We start from the raw sequence: 25,000 nt of genomic DNA on the forward strand, positions 1-25,000 counted from the left end.
ATATATATATATATATATATATATATATATATATATATGTGTGTGTGTGTGTGTGTGTGTGTGTGTATGTATATATACATATATATACATATATATATACATACATACATACATACATACTTATACACACATACATATCATTCCACACTTAACCACGGAGAAAAAGAAATAGCAATAAAAAAAAGGGGAAACATGGCAATAACTAGATAAATAAACCGAGAGGAGACCATTTCGCAAAATGCTCGTGAAATTTGAACAGATCTCATTTTCGGAAGCATTGCATAACGCCGAGTACATTTTTTGAATTCCGCGTAATGAATTCATCGCCCAGCTGCTAATTTATATGTAGATTTCGTGGCCTCCAGAGCTATGATCCCCACAGACCAGCTTCTAAAGGATATTCCAATATTGGTCGGTCTTTGAACAATGGATTCCTTTGAACTTTTTTTTTATAAATTAGAATAATAATTACGTGATGAGTTGAAGAATGCATTGAAGATTGTATTTAAGTTTCTTTGATTTTTTTTATAATTTAGAATAATAATTACGTGATGAATTTAAGAATACATAAAGATTGTATGATAAGTTCCTTTGATTTTTAATAATTTGGAATACTAATTACGTGATGACTTGCAGAATACATAGAGATTTTATGAAAAGTTCCTTTGATTTTTTAATAATTTAGAATAATAATTGCGTGATGAATTTAAGAATATATTGAAGATTGTATGATAAGTTCCTTTGATTTTTTTTATAATTTTTAGAATAATAATTACGCGATGAGTTGGAGAATACATTGAAGATTGTACAATAAGTGCTTTGATTTTTTTTTGATAATTTAGAATAATTATCTTGCAATGAGAACACATTGAAGATTGTATGATAAGTTCCATTGATTTTTTTTTATAATTCATAATAATGATTGCGTATTGAATCCAAGACGTAAATAAAGGCTATATTCAGGTGTATAATCGCTTGGTATGGGGATAATTACAATTACCCGACTTGTAGTTGTGCTTGTGGAAAGAAAATTACAACCTCCTAGTTGGTCAATTGTGAAATGTATATTTACGTAAATTTAGCATAAATAAGGCAAGACAGCTTATAAAATACCTGAAAAGAATCAACGTTTTTTATAAGACAGTGCAATACTGGGAATTCTGGCTTTAAGTTTTTATATAAATATTTATAAAAACAGTTTTTATGAATATTTACAAAAAAATATTTTTATAAGTATTTATAAAAACAGTTTTATAAGTATTTATATAAACAGTTTTTATAAGTATTTATAAAAAACAAATTTTATAAGTATTTATAAAAGCAGTTTTTATAAGTATTTACAAAACAGTTTTTATAAGTATTTATAAAAACAGTTGTTATAAGTACTTATAAAACTTTTTATAAGTATTTATAAAACAGTTTTTTAAGTGTTTATAAAAACGGTTTTATAGGTATTTATAAAACGGTTTTTGTAAGTATTCATAAAAACGGTTTTTATGGGTATTTATAAAAACAGTTTGACAGTTCTTACAGTAAGAAACCTATAGAAATAATGGGCTCAGAGAGAGAGAGAGAGAGAGAGAGAGAGAGTAAAGCACTCAGTTCTAATTAAAGAGATTATATAATAAGTTAGTCTTATGCAACTGGAGATTTACGTAAGGTCACCTTGCTAATTAATTAACGCACAGGTATATCGAAATAATAATAATAATAATAATAATCAGCTAACCTTCAGTTCCATTCGATTTCACTTTCCGGTGGAATAATAATAATAATATAATATAATAATAATGATAATAATAATAATAATAATAATAATATAATAATAATAATAATAATAATAATAATAATAATAATAAATCTATTCAGTTCCCCATTCACCCAAAAGTCATCCAACCCCTGGGAGAGACAAGGGGGTGGGGGGGACAGGGGGAATTGCAGTCAAGTTTCAGCCAAATTAAACGTGTCTCTAAAAGTTATGGCATGTGGTAAACGACGAGAACTAATGGACTGGGCGTCACTCGCTTGCTGGAGATTGATACTCCTCGCTGAATAAAGATACGCGCAGAGGGAAATGGAAATGCAGGTGGGAGATGGGAGATGTAGATGGTAGATGGGGGAAGTAGATGGTAGGTTGGAGATGTAGATGTAGTTGGGAGAGGTAGATGTAGACGAGGAAGTAGTATATGGTGGGGAAGTAGATGGTAGATGGGGGAGGTAGACTGTAGATGGGAGAAGTGGATGGTAAATGGGGTACGTAGATGATAAGTGGGGGATGTAGATGGTAGATGGGGGAAGTAGATGATAGGTGGGAGATGTAGATGGTAGATGGGTGAAGTAGATAGTAAGTGGGAGATGTAGATTGTAGATGGGAGAAGTAGATGGTAGATTGGAGAGATGGTAGATAGATGGGGATGCAGATGACAGGTTGGAGATGTAGATGGGAGATGGGAGATGTAGATTGTAGATAGGAGATGTAGATTGTAGATGGGAGAAGTAGCTTGTGGATGGGAGATGTAGATGGTGGACGGGAGATTTACATGTAAATGAGAGATGTTTATATATATATATATATATATATATATATATATATATATATATATATATATATATATATATATAATCCTTTATTTATAAAATCATGTATACAACAGATTATTATCAAATCACAAATTCCACTACAATTACCCAGAGAAGTTTCTTTCTCCAAGATAATAACCTTCTTCTTCTTCTTCTTCTTCTTCTTCTTCTTCTTCTTCTTCTTCTTCTTCTTCTTCTTCTTCTTCTCCTCTCTTTTTGGCTTTTAACCCCATCAGGCCATCTCGCTCCAAGATAATATTCTTCTTCTTCTTCTTCTTCTTCTTCTTCTTCTTCTTCTTCTTCTTCTTCTTCTTCTTCTTCTTCTTCTTCTTCTTCTTCTTCTTCCTTTTTGGCTTTTAACCCCATCAGGCCATCTCGCCCAAAAATCCATCTTCATTTGGGTAATTCCATACGCGCCTCGTGCCCCGAAAAAAAGGTGGACCCAGGGCTGCATATCAGAGTTAACAATACCGCCGGAGTGACGCGTCTCACAAATTCTAATTTTCCAATTTGAGTCGTTAAATTAACCGGACTGCTCGGGTAATTACGTGACTGTCCTCTCCATAAAGGAACTTTCTAATCTGATCAGAATCGTTCTTTTATTTGTGGATTTATTCGAGGTCGAAACGATTCGGGCTTTTAATAGGATAGAATGGAATATGGAATTTAGGACAGAGACGACCAAGCGCTGGGACCTGTGATGTAGTGATTCAGAGCCAAAAGGGAAATTGACAGTAAGAAGGTTTGAAAGGTGCAACAGGGGGGAAATCTTTTGCAGTTGCAATGTGCAAAAAAATTCAGGGTGGGAAGAAAGAAAATACGAACGGAGGTACAGTAAAAGGAATGAAAGAGTTTGCAGCTAGGGGCCGAAGGAACGTTGCAAAGATCCTTAAGTAATGCCTCCAGTGCACCACGTGAGGGGCACTGATGGCACTATCCACCTGCGGGGTTGGGCTTCTAATGAAGATGTCACTTTATATATGGGGTTTCTATTTTTTTTAGTGGTTGAGGTTACGTCATCCAAGAAGATTTTAATTTTTTTATATTTCTTAATAACTGAATATTACTCTAAACATTTTATCTTCTCTTTTCTCGTTGGTTGTCAGTTTCTTCATTGAGAAGAATAGAATACACTCCCTATATATCAGATGACTCTAATACATTTCTCTTCCAGAATTGATTTTCTAGAATTTTTCAAAATAAATTCCTGAATTAACGATCAATAATAAACTTTTTTGCTCAAATGATTATAATGTAAACTTCAGAATCTTAAAGTTAAAGTATCTCTCTTTTGTTTTCATGTTATTTTTGTTATATTATTTTTAGGTATTTAATCGATTCAGTTAAAAACAAAAAAAAAAAAATTATGGAAACATGAACTCAATAGTGCTACGGTTCGAATCATAAATAGCTAAAGAACGCTTCATCAGTCATTAAGAAGAAATAGCAATAGATCTTGCAATTTAATGTTAAAAATTACAACATGAAATCACAGACAGGGGACGAAATGAGCTAAATTAAGAAATAATAGAAAAACAAGTCTTGCAACCTGGGGATGAAAAATAATTGGAGCTAATAAGAGGAACTGGGTCACTGAATCTTGGGGAGAAAGACAGGTCTGGTTTTGACTAGACTGCTCAATTCTCCGGGTCAGATTTTTTAATTTATTGTCACATCGAAGTGTTTCCTCTTTTCATAATAATTCCCATCTGGCGTCATTCATCCGTAAGTCTTTAATAACAATAACAATTAAGATTTAGTTAAGTTTTTGAGATTTACAACGGAAGGACTAATATGGCTCTTCTGTCAGTCAGACATTGTTTCCCTTATTGTCCCATATTTCGACCATAATTGGCCATTTAAATCATTATTTCCTCCTATTGTAGCCTCCTCAGATATAATTATCCCTTGTGCTTTCATCCTTTCCATTATCAAGGTGTTCTAACTTTCGGTTTTTGTTAATATTGAATTATACGACAGTGTCTCCAAACTAGTCTTTCATTTTTGACAATTTTTGGTTGGAATTTCAAGTCTTTTTATGACAGTGAAGTTGGTGTGAGAATGTGTAGATGTTAGAGTGCCTGGTTTAGTGTCAAAACTAGTTCATGACTAAAGTATATTATTAAAACTTTCCATGACAGTGAAGATGGTGTGAGAATATGTAGATGTTAGAGTGCCTGGTTTAGTGGTAAAACTAGCTCATGACCAAAGTATATTATTAAAACTTTTTATGACAGTAAAGATGGTGTGAGAATATGTATATGTTAGAGTGCTTGGTTTAGTGGCAGAAGTAGTTCATGACCAAAGTTTATTATTAAAACTTTTTATGACAGTAAAGATGGTGTGAGAATATGTATATGTTAGAGTGCCTGGTTTAGTGTCAAAACTATTTCATGACTAAAGTATATTATTTAAACTTTTTATCACAGTGAAGATGGAGTGAGAATATGTATATGTTAGAGTGCCTGGTTTGGTGTCAAAACTAGTTCATGACCAAAGTATATTATTTCTCCTTTTGTATTCCATAATTTTAGGAATGAAGTAATAAAAAAGTGGCGTGAGATTAATAAAAAAAAAAGAAAGGTTGGAGTGGCTGCCATAGCTGGTGTTTCCAAATACCAGATGATGCCTGCAAATGATACATGCAGATGGTGGTGATAGTTGGGAAAACCTTGAGTGACTTACAAACATTATTGTTATATGATTATATAAAGAAAGCCAGAAATTAATTCAGACACTAATAGAGAAATATAGAAGTAATTAATCCATATTATCACCTGCCATAATTTCAGTTAAATCATCCAGTGGCAATAAAGGCAGAGTAAATAAAACACCTGTAAATGATTGTATATAATTTGAAACATATGATTCCACTTCATACTTTGAATTTCAGATTACATAAAGTGTTTTTTTTATGACAAAATAGGGTAGTTTCTTGAGCATCAGTATATCACATATACATATTTATATAAAAACGCACACACATTTACACATGAAGATGATTTTAATAACCAACTAGAGGACTGAGTGTCTCCTTATAAACGAACATGAAAGTATTTCTTCTTATCTTTGTTTTTGGCAGAAAGTTTTTTTTTTCTCTTTCCATTCTCAGATTTTATTTACACTTCGGTGAGGGGGTTCTTGTACAAAGGTAGCTCGAGTTCAGTTGTTTTTTTTTATTTAAGTTCCTTTTTGTTTGATGTTCGTAGAAAAATGGCTCTGGACTTTCTAACAAGATTGTTTACGAAACTTAAACTGACAACTTTCTTTCACGTAAATAAAAAATAAGTAATCACTTTTTTCACGTAAATAAAAAAAGTAATCACTTTTCTTTCATGTAAATAAAAAAGTAATAATTTTTCTTTCATTTAAATAAAAAAGTAATCAATTTTAATTTCGTGGGAATTCGTCCTTTTAAAAAAAATATCATTTCTTCACATCCAAATTACTTTTATCTTTTTTAAAATCGTTTGAGGATCTCAATTACCTTTATACCCACCGTGCAAATTACTTTTATTCGGCCCTGGATACTTCCAAATTATATCAACTTTGAACTGAATAATCGTCTTATCACAAAGTTCAGTAATGTATTCCACATTTTATTCTTAACGCAATTTCATTTCGCTTGTCCACTGTTCGTAAAGTTTTAGTATTATTTTTTTTTTCTAACTTGAAGTAGGTATTTACTGAATTCATCATAATTTTTAGCCCGTAGTTATTACGTGCAGTGAGGTTCTAACTTAATATTTGTTTCTTGCAAATGGTAAAGGTTTAAAATTTCGAAATATAGCCATTTCTCTGCATCGTGCTATCGTCTTTTCTCTTTCAGCGAGTGGATAATATTTGAAATGCAAGGATTGATTGTCATTTTATGATATTTATGCATATATATATATATATATATATATATATATATATATATATATATATATATATATATATATATATATATATATATATACATACATACATACATATATCTCGATTTCCCGTTCCAATAAAGATATAAATTAAATCGTGAGAGAATATACTTCAAAATGAAATTAGCCTTAGATTTAAATTACTAGTTTCTTACGTCCTAATTTCAAAATGCACCTGATATTTTTTTATATATAAATGATTCCCCGATTTAGTTTAATTTCTTCATTGTCAGGACGTTTACGCTTTGCTGATGGGTTTCTGTTTAGTATCAATTTGTCATTCCAGGTGCCTGGTAGGATTCTGAAGGCTTTTTATACTCTGAATAAGATCCTATTATGCTTCAAGGTTTAAATAATGTTCCGCGTGATTCAAGTGACGTTGTTATTTGCCGATATTTTCTGACTTTTGTAAAGACGAACCACTACTGAACGGATTCCACATTCACTTCCAAATCGTTCATCAGTAACCCAAAATATCACAGACCACATCTGCAACAGCATACACTGGGCAGCTCCAGACAAAATATTCCTTTAACAAAGTAAAACAACGGTTAGTTTAGTCACTGTGTAACACTGTGTGACACTGTGTAACACTGTGTGACACCTCTTTGTGTGACACCTCACTGTGTAACACCTCAGTAGTTTTTCTGTCCGCACTCACAACCAGTCAAACACTTCGCTGATCCTGGACACGACATGAACCGTAAACAATGAAAATGGCACTGTTCTCAACAAAGTCTAAAGGATACGCTATAGAGTCCTACACCGTGCTCTCTCTGGTTGATTGTCCTGGCGAGGAACTCGCTGTGCTCGAACAAGGGTCCGCTGCTGCTGAGTCCTTCACTGCCCTTTCGTGTTTCCTCCCCTCCTCAGGTTTTACCTGACGCGCGAGGGGAGGCGACAACACCACTGAGGAAGAAGTCCTCCCACTGCCACAGCACTTTTTGGAATCACTAAGTGGGCGGACGAACTCTACATCTGAGGCCCTGCTGATCACAGGCAAAGGGATCTGCCCTGGATACCCAGAGGGGTGCGACAGACTGCACTGCGACCCGTGATGGAGTTGGGCACCCAACGCAACGGCCTGGTTTGGAAAGCTCTGCATTCGCGTCAAGGGGCAGTGGAGTCCTGCCTGGACTGGCTTGCCTGAGCTGCAAGAAGTGCAGGTGCCCGAAGGACGCTGGTGGTAAATATGTGGGAATACGTGGTGCTGGTTTTGCCCACCTTGCATGTACTTCAAGGGGACATTCTCCGAATGGGGGCAATTTAGCTGGGAGGTGCTCGGTTGGTGCCTCTTGCGGTCCAGCGTGGAAACGAGAGGGTTGAACGAGGTAGGCAGTGCAGGCTGTAAAGGCTGGCTTGGGACACAGCCTAAATTGAAGGATTCTAGGGGGAGGAGGAGGAGGCAAACCTGCCTCGACTGCCTGTGGACAAGAGGAAAACATCGAGGTTATTCGAGCCCGGAGTCTCAGTGTTACGGAAAAACTTCCCGATAATGGTACAAGCATCTTTGTTAAAAGAAACCCTGAGACGCTGCGTGTTGTTACGGAAAACTTCCTGATAATGGTATAAGCATCTTTGTTAAAAGAGACCCCGAGACACTGCGTGTTGTTATGGAAAAACTTCCCGATAATGGTATAAGCATCTTTGTTAAAAGAAGTATTGCATCACTGATGTAACAAGTCAATTCCCTTACCTGGTGCTGTTGGATGCCCGGGTAATAAGGCACGGAAGGCATGGCAGCAGCTGCGCTACTGAGACAAGAGTGAGCGTGGAGGGACGTGTTCAGACACGTTGTATCGTGGACGTGGTGGTGGTGGTGGTGATGGTGGGCTATACAAGTCGGCTGCTGCTTCTGCTCTGCGACTCTTGACTTGCAAAAGAGGGAATACAAAATGAGTACATTCAGAAATCATGAAGAGTCTACTGAATAAAATACAGCTTTCAATTCTAACATAGAGAGTAATTTGTTGTGGAGAGTCTATATAAAAAATACAACCTTATCTCTCTAACAGAGAGCACAAATTATTTCATAGGTGTGCCCCATTATTAAAGAAGCTTTAATCACAAAGTTTTACTTTTGGTTCCAGAAAGTGTGGTGCCCATTCTCTCTATTTTTCATTCAGTCCATTACAGAGGATACCAAAGGTGGAGGTTACAGGTATGGCAGGTATAGGAATTTAGAGATTACAAAAAATCTCCACCAACTTAAAGTTATTCCCCTGCTAAAGTTAAAATCCTATATTATTTATCTCTCTTGGAATCTTACAATTGGTAGCCAATCACAACATCCAACTTTGGTGAGATTTTCGTGAACATCCACACAGAATTTTGGGACGTGATCTTGCTACCAAAAAGACAAACAAAAGGCAAAATAAACTAAATCGTATTAAAAGTATAACCTCCCTGACAGTAAACAAAAGGCATTAAACCATTTAAAGCAGATTAAACCAAACACCAATGAAATAACAAACTTTCAAAAATGAACAAGTATCTTTAAAGATGATGATTTAGTTGTTGCCAAATTGGTTCTCTCATATTCAATGAAATAAATCCTACGTTTTGTCAAAAATATAATATTATAACTATATAATACACTGTCTTCTGAGGACCCTCGTAGTAATAGGAATTAACAGTGGACTGTGTTGTTGATACCATATTCAAATGAATTTCTATTAAAAACTGGTAAGGCAAGAGAAACAATATTTAAATGATTACTGATAAAGTCTTGTGTACTTGTGAAAAGTGACTTAGTAATCAGAACATAACTTTGGATCAATATTCAAATAGTGGTCAGTGTTGAAAGGATTATATTACAGAGAAAAGAAAAGCCATAGCTCAAAAGATTCTTGTAGATATTACATCAAAATGTCATTTGTATACAGACTTTCGTTCATCACACGTACAGACAAGTACATCAAACATACAGCTAAATATTTGTAGCGGAATTGGGAGCTTTCAAACATATGATCTTTCAAACTTAAAAAGAATTCTCAAGACGAGGCTTTCTTCGACCCAATATCCGAATATCCGAATCCAAAGTGAAAGTACAATACTATCGACAAAGTATAGAAACCACAAAATTAAACTTTCACGCCCCCAGAATGAAGAAAGTTTGTCCTATCTGATACGCATCCGCAGTGGTCCCGGAAAAAATTCTGAATAATTTATGAATATTTCATCATAAATTTTCTTAAACTATTTTAGTTGAATCTGCATGTTAGGTTTTTTCATTATTCATTTCTATATCTAAAAATATTCATTGAACCACTGAAATTAACCAGACATTTGTAAAGCACGACTGAATACTTAGTGGTGCTTTACAAATGTCTAGTTAATTTCAGTGGTTTCTTGAATATTTTTAGATATAGATGCAGCTAAAATAGTTGACTTTTGGCATAACGCTAAAATAAAGTGAAATAGACTATTTAAATTGTACCAGGGCTCACCACCGAATCATCTATAATCATGGATTGAATCGGTCTACAATAGCTTATCGAATTCATTCACGTCCAGGCCTCCTTTCATGAGACTATTTGCCTTACATCAAACGCAAACTCCTAATTTCAAATTCCTTTTGTCAAAACTTGATTCGGCAAACTTCTCCGGATTAGCCAAAGGTATATTTCATTCACAAAAACTCCCCGAGACTTTTTCCACCGTCTCCTCGAGACAATAATGATCAAACTTTCTCGTGCTCCGGGTCGAGGAGACACTAATAATTTAAGAACAAGAAGGGAGGACACGAATCTCTCCTAGAGAGAAGTCTCTTCTTCTTCTTCTCTGAGACTACAATGATTTAAGGACAAGGGGGGGAGGACGCGAATCTCTCCGAGAGAGAAATATCTTCTCCTTCTTCTCTGAGACTCTGAGACCTGACCTCCATTCGCTGAGTAAACTTTTGTCCCAAGACGTGGAAGCATTTTCCCGGGGTGTAACCGAGTACGAGACCTTTCCCTGAAAAAAGCGGGACGGCATATCTTAAAAACTAACCGTAGAATTTTCTTGAAAATAATCTCGTTGTGTTTCCCACACCCAAATCACTGTCGATTTACTAATCTAACCTAACCTAACCCAACCTAACCTAACCTAACCTCTAACCTAACCTAGCCTAACCCTTATCTAACTCAACCTAACCTACCTAACCTAACCTTATCTACCTAACCTAACCTACCTAACCTAACCTTATCTACCTAACCTAATCTCCAACCCAACCTAACATAACCTAACTTCTAACCTAACCTAACCTACCTAACCTAACCTAAACTAACCTCTAACCCAACCCAATCCAACCCAACCCAACCTAACCTAACCTCTAACCTAACCTAACCTAACCTCTAACCTAACCTAACCTCTGATTTAACCTAACCTCTAACCCAGCCTAACCTAACCTAACCTAAGGGCATGGCAAAAAAAAAAAAAAAACTGGGGCTGGTGCAATGCTAGCATACATCTCAGGAATCTGCGACGCAGAAGGAAGCATTGCCTAACACTCCACCCTCCCCCCCCCAACCCCTGCCCCTTTCTTCAGGAGATTGGATTGATGGTAATTTCGCATCGGCAAACGAGGAGACACTCCGGGATTTCGCGGCCATTAATATTTAATATTACACTGCTGCAGCCGCTGGTCGAGATATTGTCGGAAGCTCAAATCCCTTTCAATTTGTCTTGAATCACGAGCAATCGCTGGCCATACCGTCTCTCTCTCTCTAGCTCTCTCTCTCTCAAACACGTTTATATGTATATGTATGTATGTGTGTATATATATATATGTGTGTGTGTGTGTGTGTGTATAGACAGACAGACAGATAAACAGCCACAAACACAAACTGAAATTAACCGATAATCACCGAAGAAGAAGAAGAAGGCTTCGCCCCTCCACTGATGCCACTGCTCGTAGACGCGACTGCCGGGTACGAAGTCGACCCTCCATTGGGCAGGAGGTCGGAGGAGGCAGGAATTATGGTCGATATATTGGCAGCCTCCTGTTGGTCACCTTCCCAGACAGGAGGATCTGACGGGAGAGAGAGAGAGATAGAGAGATAGAGATAGAGAGAGACAGAGAGTTGGATGATTTAGTTGGTGTAATAGGAATTACCAGGGATGAACAGCTCTCTACTCTGTTGTCACCTACTCTCTTCAATTTTGCCGTCCAACTTCTCTGAAACTCTCAGCCGCGGCCCATGAAACTTTCAGCCATGGCCCGGCGGTGGCCTGTGTTATTGGCATATATAGCCTGCCATACGCACGATCATGGGTAATTTTAACCTTAAATAAAATCAAAACTACTGAGGCTAGAGGGCTGCAATTTGGTCATTTTGATGACTGGAGGGTGGATGATCAACATACCAATTTGCAGCCCTCTAGCCTCAGTGGTTTTTAAAATCTGAGGGCGGACAGAAAAAGTGCGGACGGACAAACAAATAGCCATCGCAACAGTTTTCCTTTTACAGAAAAATAAAAATGAGAAACATTAACAAATACAGAAAACTAAAAAAGAGAAACATTAACAAACACAGAAAACTAAAAATGAGAAACATTAACAAATACAGAAAACTAAAAAAGAGAAACATTAACAAATATCTGGAGAACAAACCGCGAAATATTACAAAAGCCGTAATTTAGGGATCGGGTATAAATATCCCCTTCTACAGGACCACCGCCACACAATAGCAACCGATTTCGACTCTCCTGGAAAACGAGCTACTTTTACGGGGAGAAAATATTTGCGGTTTTACTTTTATCTCAAAAGATACCGTCCCAACTCGAGAATGACTCCATTACGGCAACAACGAGCAACAATGGCTGGGCGGCTGTTAACTTCGAAGGACCTGTCAATAGATATCTGGTGGGCTTTCTCTCTCTCTCTCTCTCTCTCTCTCTCTCTCTCTCTCTCTCTCTCTCTCTCTCTCTCGACCTGGCTACTTTGGAAGGGGGAATATTTCACGGATAATCCGAGAAGAACAGTTGAGGAGGGAAAAGATCGGAAAACGTACCAAAGACGGAGAGAGAGAGAGAGAGAGAGAGAGAGAGAGAGAGAGAGAGAGAGAGAGAGAGAGAGAGAGAGAGATAGATGTGAACTGAATTGCAGACGTAAACTCAATTTCATTTAAGTGTCCGAGAAGAAGAGTCCAGTTTAATAATAATAATAATAATAATAATAATAATAATAATAATAATAATAATAATAATAATAATAATAATAATAATAATAATTCACCGTATGCCAGAAATGACTCCAGTACTGGAAAGAGTAAGCAGACAGCAGGCAGCAATTACCAACAAAATTAACCACAAGAATATAAATTAAGCAAAAAGCTTTTTTAGGAACCAAAATTGAAAGTCAGGTTATTCGTGAACAAAGAACTCTGCGATTGTTCTCGGTACCACAAAAGTCTACAACAACAGTTTAAAGGCAGCAAGTTTCTGATGAATATTGCCCAAACAGAACAAAAGAATCAGGATTTTAGAATGCCTTTGAAATGGCTTCTTGAAAAGTTAGAATTTCCATTCAGAGTATTTCATACAATACATATTTTTTCTCATTCAGAGTTTCAAGTGGATCGAGATGATAAGATGGCTAATAGCCATCTAATAAAAGTAACTATATCTCTCTTTCAGTAAAAGTTTATGAAATGTAATTGACTAAAACAACTCAAATTGAATATCATAAAGATAAAATTAGTGATAGAGATTAAAGTCAGATTTGGAAACAAAATATTGTAATGGTTCAAATTCGCGTGAGTTAGCAGGCCATCTGTCCTTGTCATTACTATGTATTTTATATTCATTACACCTTTTTTTACGTAAATGATTAATGAATAACTGATAAGGCGTAATTAAAAGGTTTTGGAATTGGATACTCACACGCATGCACACATACACACACATACACACATACACGCCCACTCACATACAGGAACCAGTGCATTGCATAGGCTGAATTAAATTAAACTGAATATAGAATTTAGGCCAAAGGCCAAGCACTGGGACCTATGAGGTCATTCAGCGATGAAACGGAAACTAACAGTTGAAGGCTTTCAAGGTGTAATAGATGCACTATAAATCAATTCTTAGGAGGGGTCGAGGAAAGTAAGATGGAAGAAAGACAATATGAACGGAGGTACAGTAAAAGGAACGAAAGGGGTTATAGCAGCTAGGGGCCGAAGGAAGGCACGCTGCAAAGAACCTTGAGTAATGCCTACAGTGCACCGCTTGAGGTGCACTGTCGGCACTAATCCCCATCGACGAGGATTACATAGACTGAAAACCAAACTCTGATCTTTCATATTAAACATTTTATGAGGACAATAGTAATCGCATCAGGAAATAATTCCCCATTCATTTTACGCCGAGTGGGCACGCGGAATCATATATTAAAAAATGCCAGTACCCTCATTTAACAAAAACAGAAAAATTCGGATTAATTAACTCGGACATCCGCATTAAGTTATTACCGTTATCAGTAAATACTTTTCTATGTATGAGGATTGAATGGGCTTTTGGGAAATCCTTGTTAGAGGTCGTTTTAATTGATAAACAAGCATTTTATTCCACTGAGAGAGAGAGAGAGAGAGAGAGAGAATCAGACAGACAGAAAGAGAGAGAGAGAGAGAGGGGATTACCTAGATAGAGAGAGAGAGAGAGAGAGAGAGAGAGAGAGAGAGAGAGTTGGGGTTAGCTAGATAGTTAGGTAAATAGACAATGAGATAAGTAGAGAGAGAGAGAGAGAGAGAGCTAAATAGTGAGAGAGAGAGAGAGAGAGAGAGAGAGAGAGAGAGAGAGAGAGAGAGAGAGCTAAATAGTTAGATAGATAGATAGAATAATAAGTAGACAGAGAGAGATATTGAGGGATAGAGATAGATAGATTGATAAATTGATAGATGAGAGAGAGAGAGAGAGAGAGAGAGAGAGAGAGAGAGAGAGAGAGAAACACCAGAAGTATTTCCTCCTTCCTCCCGTCTGCGATTACTTCCTCATATGAGTCCAATACAACAGTCCAGCTAATGGCATCTCCCCTTGATTGGCAATGCAACACTTCAAACCTTTACACCCGAGTGGGACGAGAAAAGAGTCTATCTTCTTAATGGGCTTTGGAGACTCAGAGGCCATGTAACAAGACTGGTGCTTATAGCCAGGGTGACTGTGGTTACCCAAGCTGCGTTGGTGACGGAAAAATTTTGGGTAATATGTTTTTACTGAGGTCACGAATAGATTTTTGTTTCCTAAGGTTGCATGGGAGTTCACAAGATAAACCTGAATGCAAGTTATTTTCAAGGTGAATTTGTGATCAGATTTTGTTTTTGTTTCGTCAGGTTTAATGAGAATTCAAAAGATAATGCAAATCCAGGTCTTTTTGAAGGCAAATGTGTGATCATATATTTTTGTTTCGTAAACTTTGATGAGAATTCCCAAGATGAACCTGAATCTAGGTTATTTTCAAAATGAACGTGTCATCAGAATAAGCTTTTGTTTTGTAAGGTATCATAAGAATTCCTAAACTCAATGTAAATCCAGACCATTTTCAAATAATTGCTTACCCTCCTCACCTCAGATCAGGAGGGTAAACAGTCACCTTGAAAATGACCTGAGTTTACATTTAGCTTGAGAATTCTCATGAAACCCTACGAAACCAAAACACATTTTGATCACACATCCGCCTTGAAAATGAACCGGGAGTCCGGTTTATCTCGGGAATGTTGACGACCCTTACCAAACAAAAATACGTTTCGCAAGATCTCTTGAGAATCCCCGAGATAAATCTAAATCCAGACCACTTTCAAGATAAAATTGCTTAACATCCTTGCCTCAGATCACGATCGAGAGACGACAAAACGTAAACATGCAGCTGAAAGCTCCCTGTCGTTTGGAAAGTTACCTGGGGTATGAGATATGATATCGGGATTGATGTCGTCTGCGGACACAGTAGAAACCACCTCCTTGCTGTGACAGGCCTTCTCGGGACCTTCCGTCTCCGGGACGCGTCTCGACCTCCTCTTGCAGGCGCCGCAGAACCTGCTCTTGACGAGAACTCCCACCAGCATCACGAGAACTGGCACCAAGGCCACGGCGATGCCGACGGCCACTGCCACAGGAACTCGAGTTTCTTGGCTCTGGTCTCTCGCTGGTTCTGTGTGACGAGAGGAAAAAAGGGCGTCACGAGTCAGTTTCAGAGAGAAAAAGGGACGTCACGAGTCAGTTTCAGAGAGAAAAAAACGAGTCAGTGTCAGATGAATATCACGAGTCAGTTTCAGAGAGAAAAGGGGGCGTCACGAGTCAGTGTCAGATAGAAAAAGGGGTGTCACGAGTCAGTGTCAGATAGAAAAAGGGGTGTCACGAGTCAGTGTCAGATAGAAAAAGGGATATCACGAGTCAGTGTCAGATAGAAAAAGGGATATCACGAGTCAGTGTCAGATAGAAAAAGGGATATCACGAGTCAGTGTCAGATAGAAAAAGGGATATCACGAGTCAGTGTCAGAGAGAAAAAGGGGCGTCACGAGTCAGTTCAGATAGAAAGGGGTGTCAGACTTGTCAGAAAGAAAAAGGGATATCAGTGAGTCAGTGTCGTCTTGATTCATGAGTTGAAGAATGATAAAACATTCACGAGTCAGAAATGGATGAAAAGAATACGAGTGGTCAGTTTTAAAAAGGATATCACGAGTATGGAAGAGAAGAGTGCTAGTCAGTGTCAGTACAAATAGGACGAGTCAGTGTCAGATAGCACTGGGGTGTCACTGAGTGATCACAGACTTTGAAAGAGATGAAGTATGTCTTGTTATGAGTTAAAATGATAGAACATTCTCGAAATGGATGGTTGAATCGGATAGTGCAAAAAAATACTATGGAATGTGTGCTGTGTCTAATAGGCAAAAGAAACTGGGGCACTGGACTGAGACAGACAGACAGATGGGTATGCTACCAGTAAAAAAGACAGAAAGTTGATCATGTGCAAAAAAAAAACTCTTGACTGTGTGTGTGTCTACGCAAAAGAGAAAGAGCGAGACGAACAGACAGAGACAAAAATACCCACCAGCGTTGGTTTCCTCGGGAGTTTCGGGCACGGTGATCGTATAGGCCTTCAACTCTGTGACCTTTGATGACCCTTTGTCATTAATGGCCACGATGGTGATCTTGTAGGCCGTTGCAGGTCGCAGGCCGGATATGCTGAAGGATGGAGACAGCCTGCTCACGTTCACGATGGGGTCCAGTTTGCCAACTTGGTAAACCTGGGAGTTTTGAAGATGATGATAATAATAATAATAATAATAATAATAATAATAATAATAATAATAATAATAATAATAATAATAATAATAATATTAATAATAATTATTATTATTATTATTATTATATTACTAGAATTATTATTAAAACAGTAATAAAATAATAATAATAATAATAATAATAATAATAAAAAATGATTATTATTATTACTATCTTAATATTATTATTATTATTATTATTATTATTATTTTATTATTATATTTGATAATAATTATTGTTGTTGTTAGATGATAATAATAATAATAATAATAATAATAATAATAATAAAGTAATAATACAAATAATTCAATTTATTATTATTATTATTATTATTATTATTATTATTATTATTATTATTATTATTATTAATTAACCTAGCAAATATCCAGTAATCTCCTAAAACTCATTCTAAAAAGATAAGGCATAGTGAGCTCACCTTCAGAGAGAAGTTTTGAGGCAGGCCACCATCGTCACCTGCCAAGCAAGCAATTTGCAGTGAACTCACAGTGACGTCGAAGACCCTGCAGTTATGTGGGGGGTCCGGTTTACCTGTTGATTGGCCAATTAAGGAGAAATTTCACCTGAGGTTGCACTGATGAAAATATGGAGATTGAGATGGAATAAAATGGGAATGAAATGTGATGAAAATCAAGTAAATGAATTAAAGTAAAAGTAAAAATAACTGATGAAAATATGGAATTTACATAAAATAAAATGACAACGAAATGTGATGAAAATCAAGCAAATGAATTAAAGTAAAAGTAAAAATGGCTGATGAAAATATGGAGATTGAGATGAAATAAAATGAAAATGAAATGTGATGAAAATAAAGTAAATGAATGAAAGTAAAAGTAAAAATAACTGATGAAAATATGGAGATTTAGATGGAATAAAATGAAAATGAAATGTGATGAAAATAAAGTAAATGAATGAAAGTAAAAGTAAAAATAACTGATAAAAATATGGAGATTGAGCTGAAATAAAAAAATAAAATGTAACAAAAGTAAAATAAATGAATGGAAATCAAATTAAAAATAACTGATATAAAAATAGAACTGAAATTAAATAAAGATAAAATTTAATAAAACTAAAATAGATTAATGAAAGTAAAGATAAATATAATTGATAAAGAGGAAGATTAGCAGACAGATAGAGATTGCAATTATGTAAAAATAGAGATGGAAATGAAATAATATAAAAATAGAAGTGAATAAAAATAAAATAAGTTAATGAAAATAAAGATGAAAATAATTAACAGGGAGGAAGATTGCCAGACAGATAATGAAGAAAGAACAGTATATACTTTCTACAAGGTAGAATTATTAAAATAAAATTAAACTTTCTTCAGTAAGGGTAGTTAGGTATGCTCAACATTAACTTAATCCAAAAGCCTAAGTTAAACAAAATAAATAATTACCTTCAATAATTACAGAATAACGATAAGTCAATTACTAAAAATTCCAAAGGACTCTTTCTCTCTTCTAATAACCCTAACAAAATAAAATAGTTAATGACATTCAGTAATTAAAAAGTATCGATAAATCAATTGCTAAAAATGAAAAAAGACCTATGTTTCCATCAACAAAAGCACAAATAACAATGACAACAGGGTTAACAAAAAGCATGAACAAGAATGACAATTCCAAAGGGACTTTTCTCTCCATTAACAAAAGCACGAACAACAATGACAATTCCAAGGGACCTTTCTCCCCATTAACAAAAGCATGAACAACAATTACAATTCCAAAGGGACCTTTCTCCCCATTAACAAAAGCATGAACTCCCCATTAACAAAAGCACAAGAATCAACAATCCCCCATTAACAAAAAGCAAGAAAAAATCAACTTTGTCGCCATTAACAAAAGCATGATCAACAATAACAAAAGTAAAATAAAAGTAAACAGAAAACAACAGGTCGATCCTTACCAGCAGCGACTATATGGAAGACACAAGGATGCTCTTGAATCCCAATGGTGTTGTTGGCCCAGCACAACAGCGTCCCGTAATCCAGCTCGTTCATGGGCGTATAGTTCACTCTAGACTCCGTTTTAACAACCACAAACCTAAATAAAGGGAAAAACGATACATTCTCTTAATACTTGGAATTCTGGAACGAGACTAACTTCTTCTCACAGGCTAAACTTCAGACGAAGTAGTTCCTGCCACATTACCTCCCCTCCGGGACGTCGATGGCCTCTGCCGTGTTGTTGAAAGTCCACTTGAAGGTGACATCGGCTGGATTTGCATGGACCTTGCAAGCAATTTCGGCGTTTTCGAGTTTTGCGACGGAGTATTGGGTCTTTTCACTGCTGGCGCACACGGGAGCATCTGCCGTCAAAGAAAGGAGAAGGAAAAAGTTAAAGAGAGATTTTTTTTTTCTTTTCGTTTCTTTTATTCTGCGTCTTTGTGGACTCTGGTATCTACACAGGGACATCTGTCGTTTTCAGAAGAGGCAGAAAGAAAGGGCTCGAGTTTTCCGCTCCGGGTCTCTGCGACGCCGCTGCAAACGGGACGAGTATCGTACGAGACGCGAAAAACAGGAACTTGTATCATACGAGACACGAAAAACAGGAACTTGTATCATACGAGACACGAAAAATATAAAGTCGTTTCGTTTCGAGTATTTGTGATGCTGGTGAGTGTGTATGCGAAGCCATCACACAAAGGCAAAGGAATAAAATATGTAATGAAAATATTACTGTTCAGTGTTGCCACTGTGGTGGTCGTCTGTTTTCTTAGGAGGTTAAGATTAGACATTTATGATATAACAAAGAGGTATAAAGAGGAAAAAAGCTTTATGGTAGATGTAGGTAGATGACAATACACAAGAAGTTATCAATTTCAATTTCAGCTTCTATTTAGAGATTTAGAGATGTTAGAAAATGAGATATATATATATATATATATATATATATATATATATATATATATATATATATATATATATATATATATATATATATATATATATATATATATATATATATATATATATATATATATACTTTTCATTTCCCACAACATTGCAACATACCCAAACTTCATTTCCTCTCTGATCATCCCATCGAAAGAACATATTTTTCAAGGCATGTTTACACTCTCCTTCACCGCCCCCCCCCTCAACAACTTCCCCACCCCGACAAGAACCAATGCTTTCTTTCTACTTTCACTCTCCTTTTCACTCGTCACTTTTCTCCGCCAGTTTCCGCTCTATAGAGCACATTGTGATTACATTCCTCGGGCTGAGGAGGAGGAGGGAGTAGGAGGAGGAGGAGGAGGAAGAGGAGGAGGAGGGAAGACGGTTTTCCACTCTATAGAGCACATTGTGTTTACATTCCTCGTGCTGAGGAGGAGGAGGAGGAGGAGGAGGAGGAGGGGAGAAGGAGGAGGAGGAGGGAGGAGGAGGAGGGGAGGGGGAGGAGGAGGAGGAGGAGGAGGAGGAGAAGGAGGAAGAGGAAGAGGCCCCTCAGAGACTGGGGGAACAAGGAGGAGGAGGTGGGGAGGAGGAGGAGTAGGAAGACGAAGAAGAGGAGAAGGAGGAGGAGGGAGGAAGAGGTCCCCCAGAGACTGAGGAAACGAGGAGGAGGAGGAGGAGGAGGAGGAGAAGAGAAGAGAGTTCTCAATTCAATATCCGAGAGGCCCTCAGAAGCTACAATTTCCCTTAGGAGAGTGTTTTGCCACTTTTCAAGCATTCTTGTGCTTTAGTTCCTGTTTTTTCATTCTTTTCCTTCTTTCGTGTGTGCGCGCGTGCTTGTGTGCTTGTGTGCGTGCATGTGGTTTCCCAGATGCTTCCGGTAGTGCTTGTACCCAAAGTGGACTAATCTTTCTTTATGATTGTTTTTCGTGTTTTCTGAATTCAATCATTGCCAAAAATGAGCTGGGATTAATTGTTGCATGCACTATGGGAATTTTGTGCCTTAATTTGATTTATTCTTCAGCATATTTTCCTTGTTTTTAATTTTTGTAATCTGGATTTACACTCACACACACACATACATTTGCATGTATATATATGCGTGTGTGTATATATATATATGTGTGTGTGTGTGTGTGTGTGTGTACATAACAAATACATATAACGAAAAAATTTCTGTATTTTCATAAAATACCGCACCAAAAAAAAAATACATTTTTTCACCCAGCACCAAATCCGAAACCGTATTTCAAAAACGAAAACTTTTTTTTTCAAAACATGTTTACACTCCAACCTCGCACCCTATCCCCCTACCCAACCATTTCCCCCCACCCCCTATCATCCTCCCCCCTCTCTCAGGGTTCCCACTCCTCCCCCCCTCCCCCCCCCTCCCCCACACACACACACAAAAAAAGCAGAAGACCTTTGTATCTGCCTCCGCTCTTCATCCCAGTAACCACAGTCCATTGAGCTCTTTGTGTTTGTTCGCCTCTCACTCAGAAAGTCCTCTGAGGCCTCTGGTGAGAGGAGGGTCTTGAATTCAATATCCGCGTAACCATTAAAAGCTACTACAGCACACACAAGAAAAAAACAAGAACAATTACCTAAAGAGAGAGGTGTTTTTTCCCACTCTGGTCCTTTAAAGAGTATTCTTGCAATTTTGGGGGGTCTTTGTAATATTTTTTATAGCGTTTGATGGTGGTAATTTTTTTTTTTTTTTTACGTTTTGTATCTATAACAAAAAAACAAGAACATTTACCAAAAGGGGAAGTTTTTTTTTAACTCTGGTCTATAGTATTGATGCAGTTTTTTTTTATAGCGTTTGATGATGGTAATAATTTCCGTTTTGTAGCTATAAAAAATTGCTTCTAAGGAGTTTTTTTTAGCCATTAAAGGCTACAACAACAACAACAAGAAAAACTACCTAAAGAGAGAGTTTTTTTTCCACTATGGTCTTTTAAATAGTATTCTTGACGATGGTATTTCTTTCCATTTTGCAGCTACAGCAAAAATAATTACCTGAAAAGATAGTTTTTTCACTTAGGTCTTTAGTATTCTTGCAGTTTTTTTAGTTTTTTAGTTTTTCATAGTTTTTTTTTTTGCTTTTGTACCTTTTTTATAGCGTTTGATGAGACAGACAGACAGACAGACAAGTGAAAGACAGACAGCTAAAGCTACATTAAATCAAACAGAAAGAGAGAGAGAGAGAGAGAGAGAGAGAGAGAGAGAGAGAGAGAGAGAGAGGTATAATATAATACAGACATAGGTAATCAAACAGAGAGAGAGAGAGAGAGGCAGACAGTCAAACATACATAAAATCAAACAGATACAGAGAGAGAGAGAGAGAGAGAGAGAGAGAGAGAGAGAGAGAGAGAGAAACAGAGAGAGACATGCAGATATGCAGAACCAAACAGAGAGAGAGAAGAGAGAGAGAGAGAGAGAGAGATTTTCTCTCGACAAAAACCCCTGAAAACGTGAATTCCTCCTAAACGCGAGGTTGCACACACACACACACACACAGCGGTAAATCCCGCTTCCCGAGATGAAACACTGCTACCAGATATCCCATTCATTTCGAACCTGACTTTCTTCCTCATATTTATGTCCCCGTTATCAATATCCTTTTTGGTGGCTTTCTCTTCGTGTTAATATCCGGGTGATTCTTTCACCCGAGGTGGGGAACGAAGACTCAGGTGTTTTTTTTTTTGGGGGTGTGCGAAGATGGTCGAAATGCTAATTTTTTTTCTGTTTTTTTGTTTGAGTGTGAAAAAGTATGGTGGCTATAGGCTGATGGTAGATAGTATGTCAGGTGTATTGGGGAATAAATGATTAAGTTTATATAGATATATATATAATATGTATGTACATATATACGTATATATATACAGTACATATATATACATGTATACACAGATATACATATATATTTATATACATATACAATATATGTATATATATCATACACATATGCATACACACATATATACACACACATATATATACGTACGTGTGTGTGTGTGTGCGTTTATGTACGTACATATTTATGTATGTTTCTATACATCAGTGTGAATAACCTTTTGAAGAATGATATTACAATGAAGAGAGAGAGAGAGAGAGAGAGAGAGAGAGAGAGAGAGAGAGAGAGAGAGAGAGAGAGATTTATAACAAAATGAACTATATACACACACACACACAAACACAAACGCACACACAAACACGCACACACACAGATAGGAGCAGGAATACTCACACTTGACGTCCAGCCTCAAAGGAGCCGACGAAGAGGTATTTCGGACGTTGGTGGCGTGACAGGTGTAATCCCCGGCGTGAGCTCGCGTCACGCCCTGGACTACAAGAGACATGTTGGACACCAGGACCTGCTCAGAGCTTCCGCTGACCAAAGGGCGTCCCTGGGAGGAGAAGGAATACTTTAGGGAAGGGAAATTATATGAATGAGGTGGGATTCGTGATTGTTTGTGGGATAATTGTACTTTGGGAATAATTTTGGTGATTAGAGATGATTCCGTTCAGGTAATGAGTAATTTTGTTATTGGATTGCAAAACTATTGAGTGTTAGAATGATCTACAAGGATTAAATTGTTTGTTAGAGGAAAGTTGGTAGATAATAATTAATAATAATAATAATAATAATAATAATAATAATAATAATAATAATAATAATATCTATTTTTCTCCAAAAAATAGATACATTGATGATGCAGTTACAGAAACTGAGGTTACTATTCAATATATATATGCATATATATATATATATATATATATATATAGGTTATATATATATATATATATATATATATATATATATATATTATATATATATACATACATATACATATACATACAGTACACATAATACACATAAACTTAGTATTTATTTCCACTCACATTATGCCTCCAAGAGACGGTCAGTACAGGAGGTTTCGACTTGACAGAACACTCAAAATAGACGTGATCACCTTCCTTGATTCTGTCGGGGTTCAAGGATTTCCCGAGGTGCACCTCGACCACGGGAGCGTCTGAGAGAATACACAAATTCAAAAATGACAAGAATGAAAGAGGAACTATTTGAAATATTTCTGGTAATGCAAATAAACACAAAAATATTAAAGAAATGGGTCTAATCAAATTTTTCAGAAAAGCAAGAGGAATAATTTGAAGTATTTTTGATAATGTAAATAAACAAATAATGCAAACGAATTAGGCTGAATAAAGTTGAGGACAGTCACTCTTTTATAAACTAGAGAATCCTGGGTTAGAAGTTTCTTTTTTTAAGTCCATTTACTTTATTAGAATTGTCATTTTCCCTTTTGGGACCAAGTTCTGACTCAAGATTCTCTAGTTTACAAAAGAGTGTTACTGTCCTCAAGTTTACTCAAACCATTTCATTTAATATCATTTGTTTATTTACAATATCAGGAAGATTTCAAACATTTCCTCTTTGATTTAAGTAGTTTTTGATTCAACACCCCTAAAAAATACTCTTAAAACAATACCTTCTCTCTATTAAATTTGTTTGAAAAACCTAAAAACTTAAAAAAAGACACAAAAAAAATCTCCCCAACTCACAGTTCACGGAGAGAAAGTTATAATCCTGCCCCCCCCCAAAAAAAAACACTCTTAAAAAATTATCTTCATTCAAATGAATTTATATACTTGAAAAAACCTCAAAACTTAAAAAAAGCCACAAAAAAATCTACCCAATTCACAGTTCACAGAGAGAAGGGTGTAATCCTACCCCCCCCCCCAAAAAAAAACTCTTAAAAAATTACCTTCATTCAAATGAATTTAATTAAAAAAACCTCAAAACTTAAAAAGGACACACAAAAATCTCCCCAACTCACAGTTCACAGAGAGAAGGATGGAATCCTGCACCGCCTGGTCTGGCAACTTCTCGTTGGTGGCTTGGCAAATGAGCATGTTCCCGTCGTCCCGGGGCGAGGGGACGAAGTTCAGAACGGATATCGTCTCGTTCCCTTCGTCCAGAACCTGTGATTAGTTTAGAAGTTTGCGTAAGAGAACGCGCCCTCAAAACAGTGTGTGCTGGTTTGATATTGGCTCAGAATTTTGGCCCTGTTATTTCGTTGCGTTATTGTTCAGAATTGAATAAATGAATTCTAGTGCTTTTAACAAGAGAGAAATTGGACAAATAGATAAAATTTTTTTCCATTAAATGGGAGAGAGAGAGAGAGAGAGAGAGAGAGAGAGAGAGAGAGAGAGATTCTTTAGCTTAGTGCTTTTAACTGCTCTCTCTCTCTCTCTCTCTCTCTCTCTCTCTCTCTCTCTCTCTCTCTCTCTCTCTAAG

General features: G+C 36.5%; 1 protein-coding gene across 1 annotated transcript in view; it reads right to left on the reverse strand.

Annotated features, from left to right (window-relative positions):
• Positions 1-5,417: 5,417 nt before the first annotated feature.
• The window catches only part of LOC136854930 (nephrin-like), a 57,110-nt gene continuing 37,527 nt past the window's right edge, over positions 5,418-25,000 (reverse strand). The window contains 11 exon segments of the mRNA XM_067131465.1: positions 5,418-7,924; positions 8,197-8,373; positions 11,351-11,514; positions 15,379-15,630; positions 16,531-16,726; positions 17,200-17,312; positions 18,690-18,826; positions 18,935-19,091; positions 22,928-23,087; positions 23,584-23,714; positions 24,540-24,684. Coding sequence (XP_066987566.1) covers positions 7,454-7,924; positions 8,197-8,373; positions 11,351-11,514; positions 15,379-15,630; positions 16,531-16,726; positions 17,200-17,312; positions 18,690-18,826; positions 18,935-19,091; positions 22,928-23,087; positions 23,584-23,714; positions 24,540-24,684 — 2,103 coding nt within the window. The 3' untranslated portion in view covers positions 5,418-7,453.

This window comes from Macrobrachium rosenbergii, chromosome 30, assembly GCF_040412425.1.
Source record: "Macrobrachium rosenbergii isolate ZJJX-2024 chromosome 30, ASM4041242v1, whole genome shotgun sequence".
Lineage (NCBI taxonomy): Eukaryota > Metazoa > Arthropoda > Malacostraca > Decapoda > Palaemonidae > Macrobrachium > Macrobrachium rosenbergii.